General features: G+C 44.3%; 1 protein-coding gene across 4 annotated transcripts in view; it reads right to left on the bottom strand.

Moving 5' to 3' along the window:
- Positions 1-1,236: 1,236 nt before the first annotated feature.
- Positions 1,237-25,520, bottom strand: part of GCN1 (GCN1 activator of EIF2AK4) — a 43,452-nt gene continuing 19,168 nt past the window's right edge. For 2 of the 4 annotated variants that reach the window (XM_087768387.1, XM_087768389.1), the window contains 33 exons: positions 24,078-24,259; positions 23,719-23,799; positions 23,056-23,199; positions 22,190-22,317; positions 21,816-22,005; positions 21,331-21,401; positions 20,359-20,524; positions 19,192-19,386; positions 18,755-19,001; positions 17,991-18,112; positions 17,568-17,682; positions 16,889-17,068; positions 16,327-16,547; positions 15,528-15,596; positions 15,240-15,378; positions 14,936-15,132; positions 14,432-14,574; positions 13,552-13,669; positions 13,182-13,397; positions 12,678-12,842; positions 12,133-12,294; positions 11,606-11,698; positions 11,207-11,350; positions 9,976-10,245; positions 9,572-9,685; positions 8,818-9,048; positions 8,000-8,193; positions 7,233-7,347; positions 5,970-6,066; positions 4,962-5,110; positions 4,260-4,364; positions 2,535-2,753; positions 1,237-1,950 (listed from right to left, as the gene is read on the bottom strand). In XM_087768387.1, coding sequence (XP_087624513.1) covers positions 1,825-1,950; positions 2,535-2,753; positions 4,260-4,364; positions 4,962-5,110; positions 5,970-6,066; positions 7,233-7,347; positions 8,000-8,193; positions 8,818-9,048; positions 9,572-9,685; positions 9,976-10,245; positions 11,207-11,350; positions 11,606-11,698; positions 12,133-12,294; positions 12,678-12,842; positions 13,182-13,397; positions 13,552-13,669; positions 14,432-14,574; positions 14,936-15,132; positions 15,240-15,378; positions 15,528-15,596; positions 16,327-16,547; positions 16,889-17,068; positions 17,568-17,682; positions 17,991-18,112; positions 18,755-19,001; positions 19,192-19,386; positions 20,359-20,524; positions 21,331-21,401; positions 21,816-22,005; positions 22,190-22,317; positions 23,056-23,199; positions 23,719-23,799; positions 24,078-24,259 — 5,108 coding nt within the window. In that variant the 3' untranslated portion in view covers positions 1,237-1,824. Of the gene's footprint in view, positions 1,951-2,534; positions 2,754-4,259; positions 4,365-4,961; positions 5,111-5,969; positions 6,067-7,232; positions 7,348-7,999; positions 8,235-8,817; positions 9,049-9,571; positions 9,686-9,975; positions 10,246-11,206; positions 11,351-11,605; positions 11,699-12,132; positions 12,295-12,677; positions 12,843-13,181; positions 13,398-13,551; positions 13,670-14,431; positions 14,575-14,935; positions 15,133-15,239; positions 15,379-15,527; positions 15,597-16,326; positions 16,548-16,888; positions 17,069-17,567; positions 17,683-17,990; positions 18,113-18,754; positions 19,002-19,191; positions 19,387-20,358; positions 20,525-21,330; positions 21,402-21,815; positions 22,006-22,189; positions 22,318-23,055; positions 23,200-23,718; positions 23,800-24,077; positions 24,260-25,520 lie in introns of those variants that run through there. The other 2 variants (XM_087768388.1, XM_087768390.1) reach the window with 2 other exon arrangements.

Below are 25,520 nucleotides of genomic sequence, written 5' to 3'. Positions count from 1 at the left end.
CAGCAATGGACTCAAGTAGCAGCAAGGAAGATTTTTTTTTTTTTTAGACACAAAGTAAGCTCTGACAGTCTGAAAAGTTTATGCAATGAAATAGATGGCATAGAGGGGTTATGGAATCTGCATCATAGAATGCCATAAAAAACAATTATATGGAAATCAGTTAGGAATGGTTCAGTTGGAGCTGAGCCTATCTTAGGTAAGGGGTGAAATAGCGGATTTTCCCAGGTCCCTTCCAGCAGTATCCCACTGACTCCTACAGCAAGTCTCAGTTGCCAGGAGCCTGGTACGCCACAGGCTAGGCAGCTGACATAACATCAAGAACATTTTGACAGGTTCGTGTACTTTTGCCCAGAACAAAGCACAGCACTCCCAAATATCTACTTGAGCTTCTATCTTGCTGTTCGAGGCATTACTATGGTGAAGATAAAATGCTTTTGTTTGCTGCTACTGCCACAGCAATCGGCAAGTTGGTTTCAGCAGAACGTCTGTTCCCGTGTGGTTACAGTTTATCTCTCAGATTTTATGATGTGTAGTATGGTTTTCCTCCCTTCGTGGTTGGAGCCATCCAGAGTTGCACGCAAGGGAGATTCCCCCGCACACACCACCCATCCATTTGAAGCAACAAATCTTAATGCTCTGGCTTCTCAGGTGCAACCAGCTTCTGTGTAGTTTCATAAAATAGATAAGGCTTACTTAACTGTTACGCTACATAGAATGTAAAGCTCATTTTTCCTTCTAAAAATTTGTATTCTGCGATAAGATTTTCACTATTCCCATCAAGCGGCACGAAAGGCATTAGTAAATTAAAACAAATTTTTAAAAAAGAGATATATGTGGCCAGGTGAAATAAAATACTGCTTGCTTGGAGCCATACAACTCACTGACAAAAAAAAAAAAAAAAAAAAAAATCTGTGGGTTGGAAGTGCCAAGTATCTTGTGAAGCCTTTGAAGGCGTAAAAATAGAGGACTTTTCACAAGTTGAATAACTAAAAAGCTGTCTGTAGTCAAAAATACTTTGGAAATTAATAGGAGTAATTACTTACAAATTTCATTAAATGTCAGCTCTGGCTTGGTTTTAAACCCTAGCTTGCCTCCGTTTTGCAAAAGGTTTTTATAGATTACAGCGCTACCCACTCTACAGACTGTATGCCCTAGAAAAAGTAGGTCCAGAAGTAAATCACAGTATAAGTTTGTTGACAAATGAATTTGTAAAAAGAACAGTTTACACCAGAAGGATCAAAGTCAGAGCCTTTATTAAATGTTCCTTCTTTAAACAGACTGCATTTAATCCCCCTTTCGCATTTGTGATTTCTAAGGCTATTTTAAATACTTTGTTTTACAGGGATTTTCAGTCTTCAGAACCGTCACAAGCAGCAAGTTAGCAGTACACAAAAACAATACGCTTTAACTTTCACCGAGTTCTATTCCTGCTTCACGGGGTCCGTGGAAAAGACCAACACCACTCCCAGTACTGGAGTTTTCGCACAGGCCCTGCAAAGGAAATAGGTGTCACCAGAGTTTAAGCCTGATGTGCTCTAGCCACATCTCGCAATTGGCCACAATTTACCAATATTGATTAGTATAGCTGTTTCTTGCGCATTATCTGTTTCAAAAAGGGGACCAAATTTTCAATTTTCAGCTAGTGTGGGTCTAATTAAGGCTATTCTGGTACATTTGATACTAAAATACTCTCTGGGAGTCCTTTTCATGAAATCCCATCAGAATTAACATTTTCAAAAATGAAAACATTTAAAATAGGTGTTTGAGTTGAAATGCTGATGCAGCGGTTGATTCAGTGTTTTCTTGTCTTCTGGAGCTTTATTATCACGTCAGTATAGTGTCATCTATCTGTTCCTCAGAGTCAGCCTGGCCAGCCAGCTTCTTCAGAGATCTCCTGCAGCTTTCGTTGAGAAGCTCCAAGCTGGCAGCATCTAGAATCTTGGAAACCGACTGTGGAAGGAAGACAACACCGATTACCAATTCCTTATGACATACCCTTCAAAACAAGAATAAATGTAAGTGCCTTACAAGCTGTATTTATCTAAAATCTCTCAAACATACCAAAATCCTTCATCTGGTTTTATGATTCCAGACACGGGAACGATCCAAAAGCAGCTAAGACTTAGAAAAGAGGTCTGGAAATAGATGTACAAAGTAGTCCATCCTAAAATACTCTCTCTAGCACCACTAATGCTGCAGTAGGATTATACAAGTGCCAAAAGCAATAAGCTAGCGGTCCTGCGGCACAGGAAGGGCTTACGGCATGTTGAAAGCAAGGCTACTATGTTAAACTTGGGGGGGTACGTTAAATACCGTGATTTTAGTCATACTGTACAGTATCGGTACTGCCTATTTCTTGAAGGCTTAGCATGAAAATACCGATGAAGGCTTAAACGCAAAGAGGAACGTCCCACTGCACCTATTTCGTAAGAGCCTGCCAGCACGCTCTGAGGCTCCAGGCACAACGCTTAACCATACGCAGAGCAACGTGACACGGCCTTCTACCAACGATGACATTTTCTTCTGTCTCGTACCTCAAGCACTTCTTCACCCGCTCTCATCTTCAGAAGATTGACAATAGCTTGGTCGCTGTAGGCTCTTACACTGGTGTTTTTGTCCTTCGTGTTGTCCAGAAGCGCTTTGAGAATTGGTTTAATTGTCTGAGGATCCAGGGAGGGAAGATGGTTTTTATTTGCCCACCAGATCATCTTTTCTGCAACTAACTTTATGTCACTGGATGAGTTCTGGAGACACTGAAGGAGACAAAGATGAACTGAAATTCAGATATACCGAGGACAGGTATTTAAAGCAGCAGTTTATCTTTTTTTCTAATTTAAGTTTTTTAAACTGTAACAAAAAAAGCAAGCAGTTTTCAACTCACAGGTACGCAAGAGACAAACTTGTTACCAACAAGTTTGACTGAACTGGGTAACAGTAAGAGCAGAGCAAACTTTGAAAACAAGACACCTTTTCAAAAGAAAACTTCTAAAAATGAGGTTGACGACAGGGTCACACGCCTCTCAACTGTCTCAGGAAATGGCAATGACCACTAAGTGCAGCAAAGGCTGATAGTGTCAGCGCCTCTGTAAAATAACTCGATCAGCAGCAACAGCCAAGTCAGTCTCTGGTTGGAGTATAAGGTGCATTTCAACAGTGGAAGTCATTTTAAAATAAAAAAAAACCCTAGAGCTTTGTATTTTTTGTTTAATCTCAACATATTTAAAACATGAAAGCTAACATCTGAACGTCAACTGCACTATTAATACTGTGATAAAGCTATTGTGACAATTGTGATGCTTCTTTTATATTTTAATACAATCCTATGATGCAAATTAATATATGAATGTACGATTTCAAACAACGGGTCTGAAGGCTGATGGCCTGCATCATGCCAACTTGCATATTTGGTCGTTTTTCAAGTAAATTGAAAAGAAATGTAAAACTTTATTGTAAATAAAAATGTGTTACATTTTAAAGATGACTGACAGACAAAATAAAAAGCAACTCTCCTGCTCCAGCACTACCCCTCTCGCTCTGTCTTCCCCTATTGTTTCTAAGACATTAAAAACATCCTGAGGTTCTAATGTTAACAATTCCGATCCTGTCTACCATGAGGGATACCTTTATGGGGAGGGGAGAGAAAGAAAAAAAACCACAAAACCACCAAAACCAGAGCAACCAGGAAAGAAAGGAATTTTGAGGTAATCATTTAAATAGATACAAACTGAAAAAAAGGTGTTAGCTTCAATACTCTCTTTTACCTCGCTCTCTTTTGACTTCTAATAGTGGAAGTCAAAAAGTACTGCAGCAAAACCAGGGAAGGTGGGAGTAGGTGTTTGATGCCCTTTGACCTTTAGCAACCATAGAAAACTGACAACTCCCCCCTCTCTTCCCTGCTTCCCTGCCAGCTGTTTGTTACAGCCAAGGGAAAAAACGAATTCGTAAGAATCAGAACTGAAGTTTACCACAGAAAGCTCAAAAGTCAAATTTCCGCATTACAGCTGGGACAGCGGTGTTGTATTCACAACCGCAGAGCAGGCTGATAAAGTGATTCTGTCTGTACTCTGCCACAAAAAGGCGTATCTAGATTTTCAGGGATCGGGGGATTTGAAGCTTCCCAAGATAAGGCAGCCGAGCTTTCCGTTTTCCTGCTGGTTTACCGTATAAAATTGGACAGAGAAAGCCACCCGTGAGTTAGCTCAAACAGAGAGTCAGGCCACGGGAGAACACCGCCAGGTAGTGCTCGTAAAAAGGCTTACCTTAATAAAGAGGTTGGAAAGTTTTGGAGGCAGGTTCCCTCCTCCTTCCATGTGGTACTTCATAAGGAAGCCCATCCCTCTGATGCCGCTAACCGCAATGGGAATCTGCAGCATAAAGACAAAAACTGATATTGCAGCAGAATCCAGCGGCCTTTATAGCTAGGCTCACGGCCTCGTGGAGCGGTGAGCTGCTGCTGAGGGCTAAACGGATCTTTCACAAAACTGTCGCAGGCAAAGCAGGAAAACATTGGGTTAACGTTATTGGGTAATACGATGAAAAAATCATAATGTGACTATGAGCCACATGGAGCAAGGTGGCAGGCCCCACAGAGCCCTCAAGTTCCCTACACCAAATTACTCATTCAACCCTAGATTTAAAGTCTTCTTCCTAAAACAAAATATTTGCACTTCTTGTAAACCAGGAATGACGACTTTTAATAGGGCAACAGAAGTGTAATTTACTCCCAATGAAAGCTACTCTGCGGTTGTGGAGATGAAGACTACATCATTTTCAGAGATCAGAACTCAAAGAATTGGAACAGCCGTGTAATTTCCCTATAAAACCGCATCCAGCCAAGGGAGGATCTTCAGACGGCACTTGGGGATTTCTGTTCTGTTCGGTAACGCAGAGAACCTGCAGACCTTTTCAAACTCCTGCCAAGCGCTTGCAACAGAACTTGCCCACTCTCACGTAGCGCTTACCCTGTCAGCGGTGGCATTGCTGAGGATCATCTCCTGAACACTGGTGTAGTATTTGGGGGAACACAGCCTGCTAGGAGCAACGTTTACGGCCACGGAGAGCGCCAGGCTTCGCCCGTGTCTCACCATCCAGTCAATGCCAGAGACGTCTGCTGCAAATGAGAGAAAGAAGAATAGCAAGGCTCCTGCTATCCGCTCCTCTTCATCTAAGAAAGCTTTTGTCAGTTTGCCATAAAAGCAGCGCTAAAACGCAACCCCTCTACGGGCCAGGAACACCTTCTGGGCAGATACGGAAACTGGACACAAACAAGTGACTCTGTATTGTTCAACCCGTTTTTTCCGCTGGTCTCAGGCAGGCGTAGCCAGGCCCCCATCACCTGGTGCATGAAGGAGCTGGGCATCGGAATTGCACAAGCTTTGAGACTCTAATAAAATTGTAAAAGTCATCTGTAATTTGAAACGGGCTAACAGATTCCCTTTTTAATCCCACAGAGGAGAGTAATCCCATGGCACTCCCAGCCACTGAGAGTTCCTGTAAAATTAATGGGTTTTTCTAACTTAGAGGCAAGTTAGTTAATGCTCCAAAAGCATCTGAAGCCATCGGATGTGGTCTGCAATTAGCATAAGCCAATCTAAGATGACAGCGTCATCAAAAAAGGTGGAATGGCCCTCCCGTCCACCCTGCCTGAACATCCTGCCGCCTCCCCGCCTCTCCGTCAGCACGAGCAATTGCTCAGCCATGCCCGTACTTCCATCAACTCATCTGAAAACAAATCCAGAGAAAAAAAAGTACGGGTAACCCCAAATTACAACCACCACTCCGTGCTCAACTATGTACCCGGGTGCTCAAATGAACAGCCAGGAGCAAAGAAAAGCACAGGAAAATCGGATTCAGGTTTAAGATGAAGAACCTAAATAATGAGTCACAAAGTTTGCCTGAACCAACGGCTAAGAGGGTACCTTCCCCTGCTTTCAGGATCAGTTCCAGTCACCGTAACCGGCTTCACCTACCCAGTAAGTGCTGGTGGAGAACAGTACTGAGCTCCTCTTCTGACAGAAAGGCACACAGTTCTGCTAAGCAGCCAGCCGAGGCCATGCGGGTGGCATCCTAACGAGGCAAGGAAGAAAAGAGTAACGCTGGTTGAGCTCCATACGCCGCAGAGATAAGGAGCAAGAAGAGCAAGGGACAGAAGATGATACGGAATAAAGAGAGAAGGAGGAAATAAATACTATTAGTAGTAGTTCACTCCTACTACCTGTGGATTTCTGTCAGTTCACAAGGTTTCTTGTACATAATGGAACTTCAAGCCAAATCCATAGTCAAAAAAGCCAGCAGAGACTGAGAAATTACAGACCTTACATAAATCCTGATTTGTTACATGGAAAAGTCATAAAGATGAAAGTGAATGTTTTCAAAGGCGTGTTAAGAGAGAAGTTTAGATTCACAGCCTGGAAAGCAAGCAGTACTTCCAGCCATCTCTAGCCGAGCTTCTCGCTGTGATAAACTCATACTACTTTTAATTTAAAACTTCCAGGCTTTTGTTGCTTTGGCTTGCTTATGTGGCCATCCCGTCGCTACTCGTCTCCACCCTGAAACTTACAGTCCAGTGGGAATTCTTCAATTCTTCTATTGCTAGCATGCCAACAGTTGCACGTCTATGTTGCACAGATTAAGGCATAAGGAAGAAATTACCGGATGATTAATTTTAATCTCGCAGATGATACTGTTGCTATCTGCCACATACAGAAGACCCCGTAATAAACTTGGAAGAGCTTCTTGCTCGTTGGAGAAAAACCTGCCATTATCTGAAAAAGTTCTCCCCCTAAATGATAACCCCCACCCGAGAGCCTACAGACAGACATATGGGCACATAGTGAAGGTATTGCCCGTTTTCTCCAAGATAAAAAGCCAGTCCTGAGGTCAGAGCTGCCTCAGACACACTGGTGAGGAGCTGCAGGTCAAACCCACATAGGCGGTTGCTAAGGAAACATTTAAACTCGCGGATTTTCAGAGTTACCAGTGACTGCCTGGGGATTTCTAACTCTTGCGCCTGACTCGTGGCTAACACACTACAAGGCTCCAACGAGATCGATTTTACAGAGCGTGTTCAGTTCAGTGAGTAATGCCCAACCCCATGCTTCTTTATCCGAGTTTCTTTCCACTCTATCAGTAGTAATTTCCCCCAGAAGTTATTTTAGAAAATACTTCAGATTTTAAATTTAAGAACGTGACTGTCTACAGCACGGATGCTTTGCAGCTGGCTGAAGCAGTACCTCATCGTGTCCCAGCATCCCTAGAAGCACCGTGCTGATGTTCTTCCTGATGGCAGCATCAACTTTTGCACCAGCTCCTCGTGTTACAAACCGCAGCGCTTGCAGCATCGTGTCCCTAGAAGTGATCACAACTTACGGTCAGGCATTGCCTCTCCCCACGCCCTAAAGAAGAAATTGAGCTCTGGACACCTGCAGCAGTTTCTTACACAGCAAATACACGAACACGCCTTACCGTCCAGGAGACTGATGCTCTCTCTGCACTGCTGGAAACTCCACGCGAGAGAATATTTCCACATTTTTGTACTTGTGTCTGTCTGTTACAGCATAAATATTTTCTGACTATTCAAACATTAAAAAAAATCCTCAAATCAGGAAGTTTATTTCTTAGGGATCTGTGCACTCAGGATACAAGACCAGCTGTGTTACTTCAGGTCCGACTGAGAGTTGATACAGTCTTGTACCTGGGAGTGGGCTGCTGGGGTATGTGCAGGGGAGAGAACCGGGCAGGTACCGAGCAAGGCTTCCCCTCAGGCACTGTCACAGCTTAGCTCCTCACCCACAGTCCCCGTCATCCACATTCTTCGTTCCACAACCCTTGATTAACAGTCAACTGCTTTCACTAATAAGTAAATCTTACTCTCAGAATTAAGGGGCGAAAAAAAAAGATAAATTCTACACAAATAGCTATTCTAGTTTTGTTCATCCGTCCTAGCCCTTTCTTTCATCCTTAATAAGCAGGACGGTCTGAGGCGTCACCTACGGCTTACCTGATCGCAGAGTCATCGCTGGAACGAATTCCGTTCAGTAGCTCCGTGAAGAGAGGATCCACTTTTACGTGGATGACAATGAGTTTACCGAGAGCATCGGCAGCTTTAAGGCGAACCGCACGGTTTGAGTCTTGTAGGGCTTTGGTGAAGGTGGTTTGCAATTGGGGCAAAAACGGTTTCAGGGCAATCTCAACCTACGCCAGAGACGAACGAAGGGAAAGCGGTGCAGTCAAGTCTGAAACGGTGGCTAGAAATCAAAGCCTGAAAACAGCAGGCCCTCCTCTACAGCAGTTAGTTATCACAAACAGCCCTCGCCCAGATCTAACATACTGCTAAAGTAGGAAAACCATGAAACAATACCACGGAACTTTTAACCTTTTCAAATCTAATCTTCTTTTCTGCCTACTGCAATGCAAGTTGCTGAAAAATTTTACACTATCATGAACAGCCTTTTGTATACAGAGTACTAAATAAAAGCTCGGCTCAATTCAAAGATACATAAGATGATCATCTTTGCACTTAACAATTCATAAAAATGGCGGACACGGGAAAGATTAATTCCGTGGTAGTTTTTAATCACTTGGAAGTGGGATCAGCATTTAGCAATATTTCTAAGCAGCCCAGTGATTCAAGCACTGGGGGCTTTTTTGGTAGGCCAGAAGCTGCTGGAAGAATACAGTCCAGTTACGGTGCCATTCCTAAATACCAAGTCCACACCAGCAGCCACCCTAGCTGGATTTACATGAACAGCAACAGATATTGCTGAAGGTTACCATGGAAAATGTTCACAGACCACAGGCAGTTACTTTGAATCTTACCTTGGCTAAAAGGAGGCTTAATGTTTCAAGCAGAGCCACCTTGACGTTCCAGCTGAACCGATCGCCCAGGATCCGAATAAGTGGCCCAGTAATGCTCACCACAGATGGTTTAAGAGCTTCAGCAGAAGTCAGCTTAATAACCAGCCCTAAGGCCTTTGCTGCCTCCTCCTTCTGCTCTGGATTACCAGTTAAAACACCTTCCCGCAGCACCAAGAGTATGGAAGTCACTCCCTGTCATGAAAATCGGATAAGAAAGCTTAGAAGCTAAGATGCAAAAAATATGTATCTTATTTTTGCTCCTGTTATACACCAGATGCACAAAATGGGGAGAGTTTCTCTCAATTTCCTGTTGACCTTCAGCTGCCTGCTTCCACATTTACAGAGCTACTTTTACTTGGTTTGATTTCATGCATCTACGCCTTACTAAGCCAGTTGCTATGAGAAAAGTGGTGGTGGCTCAGGGAATTTTTAAAGCAGAGAAATCTGGCACAGAAGTCCAGCTTTACGCCCCCACAAAAAGCAGCCAGCAACCACGACTTACACGCATAACAGAACTGTCAAAGAGCTTGTAACAAGAGGAGTCTTCTGTAGGGCAACTCAAGAGTGGCAGTAACCTACAAAAAGCCTCTCCAACAAACAGGTTTGGAACGCCCCAACGGTTACTGCTTCTAACAGCTGTGAAGTCCCATCAGCCAGTTCCCCCGCAAGGCGGGTGTTAGGCTGTGAGGAATCCATGCTCATTCTGATCCTTTACCTTCTTAGGAATACAGAATCCCGGCACATGCTCGCCCTTGGCCTCATTCCCTACAATCCGGATATCCTTGTGCAGGTCCTCAATGAGAGCAAGCTGGTTCCCAGCGTCTAATTTCTGCAGGAGAGAAGGGCAAGACAAAGATGAGGCCAACGTGGCAACCAGCTATTCTTCATGAACTCTTCTCAGGCGTGTCAAGAGAAGACGCTCGTTTCCCGCCTCCTCCAAAGACCTGGCTACTGGCTCATGACGCTCATCTGGCAACGCTCAAATCTTTGCAGCATTTGCAAATGTAAATGTAGTTTACAATCAAACCAGAAGGTTCAATTTAGGCAGTATTTTACCAGCTAGCCCTGTTTTCTCCTTGCCAGGCATTACCACTGTAACCTTTTTAAGCCGCCTCTCACCTTGGTGATGGAATTAAGCGCATCCCAGCTTTCATTCAGAACAACAGGGTTGGTATCATTAAAGAGGCGTATCAAGCCTGAAACCAAGCTCTTGAGATGTCCAGTATAGTCTGCTTTTGTCTTGGAGCAGTAGATATTGAGAATGACAGCTGCTGCCTGTCTCATTCCCAGCTCAGGGCTGCGGGTAGCTTCTAGTAAATCTTCAGTTATGATTCTTTGTCCAGCGTCATCTTCCACAGACAGGATTACAGACTGGCAGTTTGCCATCTCCTAAAGAGTCCAAATTAACTTGACGTTAACTCTCAAATAGAACAAAGCCAGATTTAGCCCCAGGTTTCCCCACGTTATCCACAGCATTACGTCTTAGAGAAATACTACAACACACCCCGCTTGCTAATCATTTCTCATTAAATAGCCGGTCACGTCACCATTCCAGGCTCAGTTCAGTCCTGGAGCAGAGATGGGTATATAACCAACTCTCACAATTTAACAAGTGACCAAACTCTGCTGCACAGGTTGCTCTCCAGCTGCAGAAGGGCTCATTTACAGAAATTAGAGTAGTTCCGTCTCCCCATCTTACTCACCCCTCAGAGACTGCGGCTCTCGTCAGATAACATTTTTTTAATTTAGGTAGTTTAATGCTGTGCGTCCTAACGCTAATTACAAGCGCGTCTGCGGGTACATTACAGATCTCCAGGCAGACTTGGGGCTAGAAGCTGAGCTAATGGGCATCTACAGCAGACAGACAACAGGACTCCGTCACTAACATTCCTAATTCACCAACTTATGTACACGTCTATCTGCAATCACAACTCCGGGATGTTCTCTGGAGTCCAAATGCCAGATGTTTTGGAAAGCAGTACAGGAGTGCTGCATGCAAAACAGGAGATTTCCTCCCTTCAGCCCTTTAATCTCTCTGTCTTCTATGCCAAGAATAAATACAAAGTTAACTAGACACTCTGGCAGCGCTCCAAGAATAAGTAAACTGAGAATTGTATCTTGTTGCAGGCCAAAGAGACTTTTACATGGATACAAATAGATTTGGAAAGCATACGTTTTTCGACTCACAATATGCCACCAGGCAAAAAGACTCATCCTGAAGAAGCTAATGGACTGAATTAAAACATGCAATCTGTGAATCTAGAGAACACAGATCCTGTGCTGGGAAGTAAACCCGAAGCACTATCTTCAGGCAACCTGTCATAACAAAGAGCTGAGCTGTGCTACGTGCCAATTGCTCTTCGCTGGTCCCCAGCTTCTCCTTCAGCGCAGACATCATAGCAGGCAGGATGACACTCAAGTGCCGTGTCAGAGCGTCCCCCGCCACTGATGAGAGGAAAGCTAGCACGCGGGTGTTCACAGGGGGAGCAGTCAGCTAAAAAAAAAAAAAACCAAAAAACAAAAACCAAGATAAGCAGGAAGTTTTTTCAGAAGGAATCTCAATTCATCTACGACATGAAAAATTTCCAGGTATAAATGCATCACAACCCAAATGACAATGTTTTGAGCACAAAATCAGAAGAAAGTTTCAAACTGTGCTCTTCCTTTTGGCATATCGGTCCAAAGAAAACTGGCAGCAAGCAGAGAAAAAAGCACAGTTCTGAAGTTTAAAATTTGTTTCCAGTTGTACCTTTGGCACCAAATAAGGCAGCACCACCCGGCTCTTGACAGCCATAACTTGTTTAAGACCATCCACAGCAAAGTCAGATGTTTCCTCATTATCCTACAGGGAAAGAGAAAGTTATGAACCTGAGAGATGATCTGTGACACGCCAAGCTAAACCCTATTTCCAGTGACAATTTACCATGTCATCGTATAACCAACACACAAGTCCTTCTACCCAAAAATGCTCTCATACCAAGCTCTTCTGTCACATCAGAGGGATTTTTCCGTATCAGGAATGGTGGCCAAACAACTTAAGCAGGTGACAACAGCAACTCCCTGGCGGAGCCAGACATAGCAATTTTTAGGCCTATGCTTTAGCCACAAGACCTTCCCTGCCGATGGCTAGCATGACTCCATGGAGGAGACAAAATAGAGCTGCCATTCCCTGGAAGGTCTGCCACTACAATCCTGCTTCTCCTCTAAGCTGATTATTCAAAACCTGTCCCACAACATCATTAACCAAGTTGTTGACTGATGTTGGGCAAAGCTCACCAGCTGCTTCAGCAAAAACGGCAGGATATCTTCAAGGGCTTGATGTCCAATTGTTGAGTGCAACTGTTCAAATGTTTTCGCTGCAGCCTCTCGGACTTCTTCCAGAGGGTCACACAGCGCTTTTCTCACTGTAGGAACTAGGGACTCGGAGAAAAGCAGGACCTAAAGATGTAGAGATGAAATTACAGAATATCTAAAGCACAACAGACACGCGCATCTCAGTAAAGCAGCTAACAACTGAAACTAAATTGCTCTTTACTTGAAATACATTGGAAAAAACCCAAGATTAATCAACACAAACATGCGCAGTGCTCTAAGGCTACCTAGTGGATGATTTCTATTATTATATCTCATAAAAGTCAGAACTGTGCAATGTTTTAAATTTATCGACAGGTACAAATGCATACATTTGCCTGAACTCCTGTGAGCCATAAGCCCTGAATTCAGTCCATAAAACAAGTCCAACACTAGCTGTATTATTCTGTCTCAGCTGCAATACCTCCATCGTAACGTAAATATCTTACATCATAACATAACTAACTTACCGCATCCCTGCTGGTGGATTTCATTATCTCACTCAACCCAATGCAGACTCCTTGCCTCTCATCGCTCTTGTCTGACCTCAGGCCATCTTCCAGAATAGGAATGATTTCAGGAAGGATCTTCTCTCCTAATTTTCGGACAAGGTCTCCTAATGTCCGTGCTGCAACCTGTCCCAAAAATGGTATTCATTAACTATTTTCCTGTTTTATAAAACTTAAGAAGGTGAACTGTGCGCAGATGTTAACTTTTGACCGTAAACTACCGTTCACAGCACAGACAGAGTAGTAGGAATGGAAACACTACTATTATGACTAACGACAGACAGATAGTTTTACTGTCATCGCAGTTGCCTTCAGCAAAGAGAGAACTCGGACATACTCATGCTCAGAACAGTTAAATTAATGACAGCTTTGGAGTGATTTACAGTAAGGAATTATCCTGTGCTCCTCAGGGGTTGGTTTATATGGTCACCTGCAGTGACAGGAAGGCATGACTCAGTTTCTCACCGTTCGCTTATCCGCACAAGTACTGGCCAAGAATTTCAGCAGAAGCCCAAAGAGGGTTGGCAAAATTTCACGCAGCGTCCGAGGAGTGTTTGAGACTACAATCTTCCAGACGTGCAGGGAGGCTTGGCGCACCACCAGCTGGGTGTCAGAGCGGCCCATGTACAGCCCTGCCAGCACCCTGTTCCTCCTCTCCACACCGAGAGCATTAATAATAGCCTGAAAAGAAACAGAAACAAAATTGCATTATCCACTCCTGAAACTTATAAAAAGAAGAAAATACGCGATTATTCAATACGTCTTTCTAGCAGGCTTTCCATACTGATTTAAAAAAAAATAATAATAAAGGCACAACAGACAAGAAGAGCTTTACCTTGTTTGACTGGGCTGTTCCAAAGTTGTCATCCTCTGAGGCAGTTTCTGTCGTCATTTTTCCAGTGACTCCTGAGATATGGAATAGAAGATCTCCAAGGAGCTGAACTGAGCTAAACCTGGCAAGAGGAGCAAGTCAAGTGTTACAAACAGGGTATTCAGGCGGTACCCGACCAAATATGACAGCATGTCAGATACAGACGTGAGCAAAATGCGAGGCAAAGAGCTAGGTCAGCACTGAAACGCTGCACAGGCTGATATCTAAGATCAGTCTGCCTGCATGACTGAGAAGCAGCGTGCTGAAGGGAAAGGGAAGGAATGAATTCCAGACTGGAAGGGGCTGAGAGAATTCCCGTATCAAAGCCGTGAATCAGGGAATAGCCTGGACTCCTAAAAGGAACAAGACATTGCCAGTATCTGTCTCAACCCAAAAGACATTCACCCATCAGCACTCAGCTGACACAAGCCTTTTAGCACAACTAATTTTTGAGCAATCGCTATTAGCTGTGAGCGCTCCACTGCACATTTCCATACAGAGGAGAACAATAACTTACTCAGCATTTTGAATAATGAAAAACAATACATGAGGGCTAAATACCGCCACATCAGCTGCCCTGGAAGTGCTCTCCAGAGTCACCACCAGAATTAATAATCTCGTAGGAATGCTTTGCAGGTACCAGGAAACCTGAGCCACGGCTGGCAGGGCTTTGCAGACTCAGTGCTATAAGGCTTCGTATTCAAATCAACAAGCAAAAAGAGAGACTTGCTTTTGCTTCCCGGGAGGTCTCTACATTTGCTTGAGGAGCAACATAGAGTCTAAATCACACCAGTTTCCCAACCATGGAAGAGAAATGTCCGTGGATAAGATGGTTATCCCTTACCTTATCCTCCACAAGTCATCAAACAGGCCGTCCTCAAGCTGTGGCAGGAGAAGCGCGATGGCAGTCTCGGCGTACATACTTATGATTCTCTGGCCAGCGCGCAGGGCAGTGTCCCGCACAAACTCATTCTCGTCTGCCAGTGCCTGAACAGAGAGAGAAAAGCATCTGTGAAAGCTGGGGGGGGTTTCAGCACAATATACAAAACCAAGGAGGAAAACAAAACGATGTTTTCTCTCTCAACCATGAAAAGTAAATGAACTATAGAGCTGTGAATGCACAAAGGTGATTTCAAGAAATTACTAGTGACTACAAACAAAAGACAGCAAGCAAATAACTTGGAACGAAAAATAATTTATGATTTGAATTCTTTTATATTTCGTATGGTCCAGCAAAGCTGGACAAGTCTCTGCCTGTCTCACAATTACTGTAAATGATGCTTAAAATACTCTAGAGCCTTGGTTTTATCCTCTAATAAATAAAACTCTTCAGGCCTTTGCTACGTACCTTAAGGATACAAGGAATGATGGGACCAACATAGGGAGTGAACTTGTCTCCAAAGGTAATTGGCAGGTAGTTGAACATCATGATATAACCATCGCGTACGTGTGGAGCAATATCCACTTTACTGGCAGTAGCTACAATCTCTGGCATAAGTTTCTCCAGCTTTTCTACCCCCAAACCAGCCATAACTTCAGCCAGACCTGGGGAAAAAAGCAGGTAACAGGGCTGATAAACACAAGAAAGAACAAGCTAATCTGATTTAATAGGAGAAAGTCTGAACTCAGTATTCAGATGCAGCCGTCCTCACCTTGAGCGGCACCAGATCGATCCACTGAGCTCTGCTCGTATGTCAGCGTCTCCATCAGCCATGGCAACAAATCCTCAAAGCATGATTCTCCCATACCCTTCACCATGGCTCCCAGTGCCTTTGCAGACACCGTACGCACCTAACAGACAAAAGGAACGGAGATTTGCAAAATATCCCGTCAAAGTTACCAAGACAGATGTGTCAGACTGATTACAGATCTACAGAAGATCAGGACAAAGCCTAGCCTAATGCACTGAAAAAGAAACCGCATTTGTACAAAAGACTTACTTCAGGTACAGGATCCAACAGGGATGCCTTCAGTCCAGGAGTCACGCTGGGCAGGTAAGGAGCCAGATCCTGAAACAGAGAGCCCAAAGAGTAAGAACTAGATTCAAAATGAGAAAGAAATCTAAGTCACCTTCATGTAAAGGGCATTCAGCTCCTCATTATTAGCAATCATCCTTGACATCCTGAGAGTTTAATCAGGTGGTTTCACAATCCTGCTAATAAGCACGCTGAATTGTTCTGCAAGCCCAAGAACAACACCAGTTCTGCGCAGACCACTCAAAACCTTTTTGATGCTCACCCACAGCCCAGCACTTTGTATCTAGGGAAAATCCAACACTCCTAACATTTACACAAGGTTTCAAAGTAGAGATTATCAGCACAAAAATTAAACACAGATCTTTAGCCTACAGTGAGGTTCTACAAATACTTTTCAAACAAACCCTAGATCCATTTGTAAGCAGCTGATCTGTGTGTCACTGGTACTGGTTTTGCTTGTTTGTTTGTTAAGGCATTTCTTATACAGTAAAAATTACAAGACCTTTTTGCAGGGATGAATCTGGTAATAACTAGATGACCAAAGTACAAAGCTGACAGTCTTAAGCACCTGAGAATTGTCGCTGTCTTTATAGCTATTATCTGTTCCTTTACATACATTTAATTAAAGCAGCTGCGTGGATTCTAATATTGTCTACCTTAACAGCAAAATCCCCAAACCAAACGAATTCTCTCTAGTGCTTGCTCTGTTATCTCCTACACAGGAACTAGAGCACACAGTCAGAGAGCATTTTTAGCAGCGTACCTTCTGATCCGTCAGGGAGTACATGTTCCCAATGATCTGGGCAGCCATTTTCCTGGTGTCTGTGGAACGATCCTGAAAAGCTCTCTGGACAATTGGCATGATCAGTGCTAAGGATGGAGCATCAATGAAATGGACAAATTTGGTATCCAGTAGGGTCTGCAGACACTTCTGGGTCTTCCTGGAGGGGTCGGTGAGAGCATCCAGCAGAACCGGAGCAATCGCTGAACGTTTTTAAAGAGGAGAGAAAAGGCTTTATTTGTACATAAACCAAAAACACACGTCAGGGTGAGCTGGTGTTCTCTCATGGGATGTTTTAGATCCTTCTAAAGCAACTAGCAGCACAGGGAGAGAGGAAACCCCATTAACATCAGCTGACAAAACAGATACGAGCATTCAAAAAGCCTTGAAGCAGGCAGCTGCTGTTAAGCTTTCACGTTATACTTTTCTAGGAGTAGTTTCATTTCTATAGAAGTTTGGATTTAATCCTAAATGTTGTGAACATAAACCTCGCTGTTATAAACCATGGGCATGTTGAGACATTCGAGATGCAGACAGTTCTTACCCAGGATCTCTGGATTCCTGATGACAGACCCGATCTGCCTGAGAGCTTGCTGACCCGCATTCTGCACCTTCACGTGCGAATCTGTGAGCACCTCGGTAAGTTTTGGCACAATGTTGGGTAAGCAGGAAGAGAGCTGTTTGGGAGCACAGTACGCCATAGCCCCCAGCAGTTCCACCGATCCTGGGCATGAAGCACACAGAAGGAAAAAGGAAAAAAAAAAAAAAAAAAAAAAGACAAAACACAAAATAATACACAGCATTAAGAAGAGATAGGAGAAGATGATCACGTTTACCTCAAACTCAAATCTACCAGTCAGAGAAAACACAGAATGCCTGAAATGCATTAAGCCACTCTGTACCACTTAAAGACACTAAAAACGTGGTGTTGGCTTGTTTGTTTTTGTACCAGGGAAAAGGAGGAGAGGAGGAAACTTCCCGTTTCTGGAGTACTTCTAGAGAGACAGGGGGTAAAAAGTGTCCCTTGAATCTACTGGGGGAAAAGAGTTGCTCAAATGTGTCAGGGAACTCATTTGCATCTCAGAAGGTCTAAGTTCCACAGTCCCCGATGAGACAATAAACTGTCACGGCCGTCTGTAGGGATGAGGGGATAAAGAAGGGGAATGACAGCGAAGGGAACTCTGGGTTACTCTCAGCCACGTCAGCCAGATATTGGTCCATACCAGCTTTGGTTCTCCAAGACTCCTCTTCTAGTGCTGCAAGAAGCGATGGCAAGACCAGCTTCACTCCATGAGTACTCAAGTTGCTCATCACGGCTTTGGCACAGTCATCTGCAGCCTCCAAGGAGAAGAGACCATTTACAAGCTGTGTCACAACGCATGTTTTCTCCTTCCTCAGAGACTCAGTGGGAACAAAGCCTTCATGTAAAATAGTGTCTAAGTACAATGATGCAGCCAACCAAGTAGCTCCCAATTAATGGCCAATGAAATAAGATGCTTTCCATTATTAAGACGATCAAATTGTATTAGCGGTATCTCAAGGGATAGATCCACCTTCTCAATTTGCCTAGTTACAAACAGTACTCATATCCATTTCATTTTGGTTTTCTCTCAACGCTCTGTTCTCAGAAATTTAAAGCATCTTACCTCTCGCACGTACTGGTTCCCATCTCCAAAACAGAGCAGCAAGTGAGGTAGCACATGAACCACATAGGGCTCAAAGAGCTTTCCAAGCATGCTGCAGAGCATCTCAAAGGCAAACAGAGCCCCTAAAGAAACAAAAAGGACAGTCAGGGGAAAATACAACTTCACTTAAAGGGGATGGAAAGAGAAGATACAATTTGCCAAATATCTGTAGAGTTCCTCCAAAAGCACTCAAACCTCACAGCTGAAAGTCTCTCGCCTTCTTGCACTTGTGGCTAGTGCTGTAGTGGGCATTTCTGGTCTCAGAAAGGACAAGAAGCCCAGCAGCATTAAAAACATGTAACAGTCCTCCGAGTCCTAGCTTAGGGGAGCAGAAATAAGGACAGGAAACATCCAGCAGCAAAAGGAACAAGTAGGCTGTGCGAGCCCCTCTGGACCAGCTGGAGCGGAATAAGTACAGCGCTCCTGCTCAGGGAGTGGGAGCCCATCTAGCAACACCTGCCTTTGAAAACAGGAGAGGGGCACGGGCAGGTTGTCTAGGACCAGAAACCCTTCCTCCGCCACAACGCAAACAGAGCAATTTTAGGACACTATACACAATCAATGGCCTCATGACAGACACTCCTCGTTTCCTCCTCTGCAAACTTTAGTAAAATAAATGTAGCTAAATCAAGCACAGGGTTCAGGTATCATTTGATCTGACCACAATGGTAGTAGATACAAGAGAAATTTGAAGTATTTGGGAGGGGAAAGCTTTTGTCCCTTACCCTCACGCCGACGGAAGTTCTTCTTGTCCTGGATAGCGTCGGTCAGCGTGGTCATCATCTCCTGCTGCTTGAGGGAGAGGATGCCAAGGCCTTTCACCAGGCCCGCCAGCCCGTAAGCTGCACCTTTGCGCTCAGCATACTTATCAGACTCTAAAAGCAGCTGCATTAGCTTCTGTATCATTCCTCCTGCATCCTCCTTAATTGCAGGCACCAGAGGTGGTAAACAGCTTGCCACTGACTCCTGAACCTGTAAAACAATTCACCAGCTATCAGATCTCAAAATACTCATCACCAACGTAACTTCCCTGTAGACTGCACCCACAAAGACAGCTTTCTGTCACCAGAGCCATTTTTCATCTCTCTGGCATGCCTAAAAGTATCGTAGTGTTAACCCGCCTCTGCGTGGAACACGAGAGCTCCTCCAGGAAGGCACCTACCTGCTGAGACGGTGTGGACAAGGCTGCTATCAGTTTGCCAACAATTGGTTTCACTTTAGGGTCACTCTTGTCCAGATGCTTTGCCAGTGAACCCATCAGAATGACCACGCTCTGCCTGACAGCATCATAACTGGCGTCATTAGGAGCATTTTTCAGGAATTCTTCAAATACTGGCAAGAGAGAGTTAACATTGTCCTGAAAAACAAAACCACAGAACCTGCCACTAGAGTCCACTCAGAATGAGATTTGCTATGCTCAGTGGACACGCTTGTTCTTCTCTGAGCCAACAAACTGAACAATCACGCTGTATTTACAGTTCGTTTAATGTGTCACATCACATAAAACCTTGTGCCATCCCAACAGGCAACAAATATTTCCTGCTAAAGAGAATTTAGCTCCTAAAAATTAGATCCCCCAAACCTGCCAGCATGATGTCCTGCCAGAAGCAACGCAAGCTACTAGGCAAGACTGCTAGCCTAAACATCAGCGCCTGCTCTTTTGCTTGCTCCATTTGCAAAGGGAGAAAGAAAGATAACACAAGCTTGACGTGGCTTTTCCAAGAAACAGAAGGAAAGAACAAATAATATGAAAATACTCCGATTGCCTTGGGCTTGACAGGAATGCAGAGGGCTGCCCAGAAGAGGTGACTGGCACGTATGAGGAAATCGGAAGCTGAGCGATTCACATTCGCATTCCGTCTAACGCTGCTGGAGAAGGGCCAGCAGTGAGAAGGATGGTCCTCAATTCTCTGAATGACTTCTGTTCCTTTCAGTTTAATTAAGCCAACGATCAGCAAGCTGTCATGTTTTGCTTTGCATGAGGCCTGAAAAGGAATTCTCACCTTCCCAGGATTAAAAGATCTGTGGTCTGATTTTACTTTTATTACTCTAGTTTTATACCATTTTAACTCCAGTTGATTCAGGGCTATTTCTTTTTTATAGCAATGACAGGGAAGAGCTACACTTAATCAACACTAGTCACTAACAGAACAACTCCAAACACACAAAAATTCCTACTACATGGAAGTTTTCAGCTGTTACACATAACAGCAACCTCTAAGAAATCAAAAAATAATTTAAAAAAAGAAAAATCTATGGGCTCCAACACAGCATCGACATTTTCATTCCATCTTTTTCCACTGCTAGAGAGAGAAACGTTCAGACTTACTTTGCCATGAGTGTTGAGCGTTGAAAGAGCGGCATCTAACATGCACTTCCTGACTTCAGGACTGCGATCGTTCAGGGCATCTGGTACAAAAAACTGAAAGAGGGGCTTCACCTGAGAACTGTCCAGATGCTGTGAGAGCTTGTTGAGGGCCAAAGCTATGCCACACCTGCAAAGATGGTGAGCTTGTGAGCTTCCTGGCTTTTCACAGAATTTGCTTGAGGCGACAATCACATTTGCTGTCAGTAGTACATTACAGAAATTGAGAGAGAGACCCATTGCAAAACCAGAGAGCTTCAGAGCGTCCAGCCTACGTGCGTTTCATTACACAACCCCATGCTGCCGGTTCCCAAAAGGACAACAATCCTTCAGCCATATAAGGACTTTTATCCCAATTAAGCGTTACAGACACTTGGGCCAACAAAGACAGACACCGGGATCACTTCATCTACTGCTGAAATCCAGCAGCTTTACAACAAGGTACATCAGCACTGAAGAACAGATTAAGCTTAAGATGGGTAGCAAACAAGATGATCTCCAATTAAACCTGTACAGGGCGTACAAGTAGACAAAAAGTAATTATCGAAACTGGAATTTCTCCAGTTCATTAAGGTTCGCACTGCCACTCTTGAAACAATCAATCAACTGCCCATACAGAGGTGGGAATACAGTAAGATAAGACAAAAATCAGTCTGAGGGGAAAGACTCTGTTCTTATCAGAAGGACATAGGGAAGATAGCATCCAGTATTTTGATGGAACTGAGAGCATTTCAGTTTGGCCTGCCCAGCCTGCCTGAGGGGCACTAATATTCTCTACCAGAAGGACGCATGAAACCAGCAAGTCAATACAACTGCATATATTTTGTTCCTTTAACATTTCCTTGTTTCTCCACTGCCTGAACTTCTAAATAAAAATCTCGAACATCTCATCTGGATGCACAGGAAGCGATGAGATCGATTTGAAGATGACTATACCTTGCTTCCCACTGGTCAGGCGGTGATTCAGATATCACTCGTCCCAAAGCATCCAAAACTGGAGGTGGCCTCTGGAAGGAGAAAAAATTTCAGAATGCCTTTTCCAAGGACACGCACGGAGAGAATACTGTCAGCCATACCTGCGACGCCATTTTGTAATACTGCACAGAGGTATGACACCGCTAGCAGAAGAGAGTGGTAAAAAAACAAGCAGAGAGCTAGCTTAGGCCCAAAATGACTTAGACTGACCCTGCTCTGTCACAGTCTTCCTGTATCACCTAAGGCATATCTTCCACCTGTACAATGGTGCCATTACTGGCTGATAACTTGAGGCTCAAGACATTAAAGTCTGCGATAAGCTCAAACACAGCAACAGTAGGCTTCATGCACATCCTCAAGACAGACAAAAGGAAAAGTGATTAATAAAAAATATAAAATAAAGCACAAGCTTCTGCCTGTCAACCCCTTAGGACAAGAGTACTTACATAGAGCTTCTCCTGGTAAATCTCTGTAAGTTTATTCATGACTTCTGCTGCTTGGTTTCGATACTGAGCTACAGCTCTGGAAAGAGCTTCAGCACCCGCTTGTCGCACTGCCTCTTCGTGGTAGATGACATCTTTGATCAGCAGAGAACAGAGGTCAGGCTGCAGCTCCAGACCCATGGACTCCCACAGCCTGCAGCACACACACAGAGGTGACCGATCACCGTTCAGCAAGAGAAGCCACTGCGATATGCAATTTCAGGGGGACCTAAAGCCGCCCTCCGCCTGTGGGAGGCAAAGCCCCGGCCAGCGGAGCCCCAGGAGGCGAGAGGGAGGGAGATCCCCTTACAATCCAATCAGCCAGGAAGAACTCTTACCTCTCTGCCAACTTCTGAATCTCATCTTCCACATCAAACTTCACCACCCAAAGGCGACGCAACAGATTCAGTCCATTCTTTTCATCGCTGTCTGGGGTTGGTAGAACCATTTGTAGCTCCATCAGCCCCTGAATTAGTTTACAGGAGAATCAGTGCAAGGACCTGATTTTAGAAACAGATGCTTTAAAACACTTAAAACCTCTGCCAAGTCAAGCTCTCAGCGGTTGGAAGCGTCCAAATTCATGGTTGGTTGTGCAGTACGCGGCCCACGCAGATCAAGGACTTCCTGTTGCTGACAGGCGAGGTGGTGAAACTCAAGAACAGCGCTGCACAGGCAGGCTGCGGAGAGGCAGCGGGGCACTGGGTTGTTCTCTGGGGACTACAGTCTTCTCTGCTTCTAAGTACAGAGAAGCCAGCTCAGGTGAGCTAAGCTGAAATTTGTTTCCTGGCAAAGAAAACCAAGCGCCCTTGGTTATTTTCTTTCTTTCTTATGTTCTGAGAAGCGACTAAGCCTGAAGCTTTCCAAAAACACTGGGCCCAATGCAGACATAGGAATTTTTTGACAGCTTCTCTCTTTAAGACTAAGCTCTATGCAATTGTAAATAGAAGGTGTTAAGTTGGCATAGTTACATCTGTTTTAACAAAACAAAGGTGTGGATAGACACAGAGTACTCCTTTTTGCAAGATAAATCTAGCACAAAGAGCATTACTTGGAGTATTAGTGTTCAGTAGCTAGTGCCTCCTCCTGCAGACACACTACCCAAAGACTAGCATCACAGCGGAAGCCTTGCTTCATCAGTGTTGGAGAAGATTCACCTCCCAAACAATTAAGGAATTCAGTGTGACCCTGAACGATTCCCACCTACCCTGAGAGCTGCGTCTCGAACATTCATGCATGGAGACTGCAGGGCCTGAAGTAACACATCAATCTCCTCCTGTTCTGCATAGGCACAGCCGTCCTCCCCGCTGCTGCTTGTGCACAGGGCTGTCAGCGCGTTGGAAGCCAAAACCTAAAACGCCGTGAGGAAGTATTAGATTCCACCGCTGCCTTCTGCTGCTGTGCGTTTGGTCAGAGCAAGCGCAGGGTGGGGGCTGCGTGCTATCACAAGAGAAGAAATTCTCAAAGAACAGCGACAAAGGTTCGTGACGAAAACGAGAACTGATGAGTTCAGTCCAACCCTTTGCCTTTTTGTTATTTTTGGCCTTTCTGCCATCTCATCCCTTAGAACAAAGTTTACTGCTGGTTACTCGGGGGAGCAACTACTAAACTTCTTTGCCAGAGCAAGGCCTTAGAAAAGGAATAAAATGTCACCTGTGGAAAACTGAAGAATACGTTTGGTGCAATAAAACCCACAGGAAAGAAAAGATATAGGCATTTTATCCCAAGAATACCATAAGCACAGGAGAAAACTGGTAATGTATCAACCACCAGCCTCAGAGACTTAAACCAGGTGGGTGTATTTCCCTCAGTTAGATGTTGATGAAACTTAGGCAGAATCCGGCCTGTGGTTATGAAGCCGAGGACTCACCTGTAACCGTGGCGAACCTGTTCCTATCACCCGGGTGAGCAGAACCAGCATGTCCCTCCGGGGCAGCAGCTCTGGGCCGTTCTGAAAGGTTGCAAGGAGAAAAGGCAGAGGGAGGAGAAAAAGCCTTATGTCTTGTGACTCCAAAGTTCCCTGCCTGTGTATGACACTCCTTATAAAAATCACAATCAAAACCTAGGGCCGGACAGGTAACCAAAACCTGTGACAGAAAACAACCCTAGATTGTTAACTTTAACTTGTAGAATTAATCTGCTTTGTCCAGTTTACACTGTAGCTGTTTTATCCCATGCCTCATCTGAAGAACTGTTGAAGGTCGTCTCATCCCCACAGCTCCCACTTACCTCGTCCACCAGCAAAGCCTGGCCGTTTGCTGACGATCTCAGCTGAGCATGGACCGTAAGGATCTGCAGAATCTTGACCAGAAACTCCTCCTTGTCTTCACTGTCATGAGGCGTCTCAGTCATAACAGTCTTTAGGAGAGGAAAGACTAAGGAAAACGCTGGAGCTGATAATGGTGCAGCACCTGGAAAAAGGAAAAACAGGCCTGTGAGCATAGCTGATCTTGTTTTATTTCCAAATGTTGTAACTCTAAGCATGTCTTTGTTTTACAATATCGACGGGTGTAAAATGTCCACCTTGGTAGCACATAACAGATATGGCCAGCTTCAGCCTCACGTACAAACACGCTAAGCGACCCTAAGTATTTCTATGCCCCTAGAAACACCCGGTCTAAAGGACACTGGCTCACGTGTATCTGGAGCTTCCCCACACAGACAAAGTTTAGCCCCTTCAAAGCAGCGCAGGCAGCCGGCCCCTGTGTAGCCTCCACCACTCTGCCACTTCACTTAGCGACAGCAACAGCATGGCTCCAGCCGTGACATCTGGCATTTCAGTGCTGGGTTAACAGTTGGACTTGATGATCTTAAGGGTCTTTTCCAACCTAAACGATTCTATGATTCTACCTAAGGTGGTTGTTGCTTGCTACATCAATGAGCTGGCTTTAATTAAAGTCACTTTAGGATTCCAAATTACTTCGAATGCTTCAACAGTGTGAAAATACACACTGTAAATGAAATTGCAACAATTCAATGGCTTAAAGTAGACCGACAGGCAAAACTGAGGTGTTGTCTATCCTGGAAATACTTGCGGGCAGCGGAGGACGGGACACAAAATCAAATCCATCACACAACCAAAGCTGAAATAAAATCTATTATTTAAAGCACATTAAGTTTGTGTGTACACTCTGAGAATTAAAATGAATTAAACTAAAAAAAAGTTATGGTCAATTTTACTTCTGAGCAGGAGGATCCACACAGGCATCTGATACAATTTAACTAATTCACTTTTAAAGTTCATTTGTCCCAAAGCAGGGGCCCGTTTGCAGCCACATTCCCTTTAAACACCTCCTCCAGCCTAGCTAACCTGTCATTACAGTCTTCAGCTGGATTCTTGAGAATGAGGTTCCTCTAATCCTGGTGCAAGTCTCAACGCCCCTCTCCCCCTGAAAAAATCAAAGCTTTTGGATTCTCATTGTTCAAGATTTTGCTCCTTCCTTCTCACAGGAGCTTGGCTACGGGACACAACAAATGCTCCTTCTAGTCCTCCAGTTAGTCCCGTTAAAATTCAAGTATTAGACGTCTAAGGAAAACGTTCGCTTCCCACATCCTATCTGTGCTGTCAGAGAAGGCCAGGTTTTAAATTTCTAAGATGCAGATGAAGAGCACTGCAGATGCAATACTGCAGTATTAGTCAGCTTATGTAGGGCACGGATACTGCAAAAGTAG

This window comes from Nipponia nippon, unplaced genomic scaffold (assembly GCF_047370975.1).
Source record: "Nipponia nippon isolate SJK-2023a ecotype South Korea unplaced genomic scaffold, ASM4737097v1 scaffold_30, whole genome shotgun sequence".
Classification (NCBI taxonomy): Eukaryota; Metazoa; Chordata; class Aves; order Pelecaniformes; family Threskiornithidae; genus Nipponia; species Nipponia nippon.
This window is presented reverse-complemented; position numbering and strand designations above follow the sequence as displayed.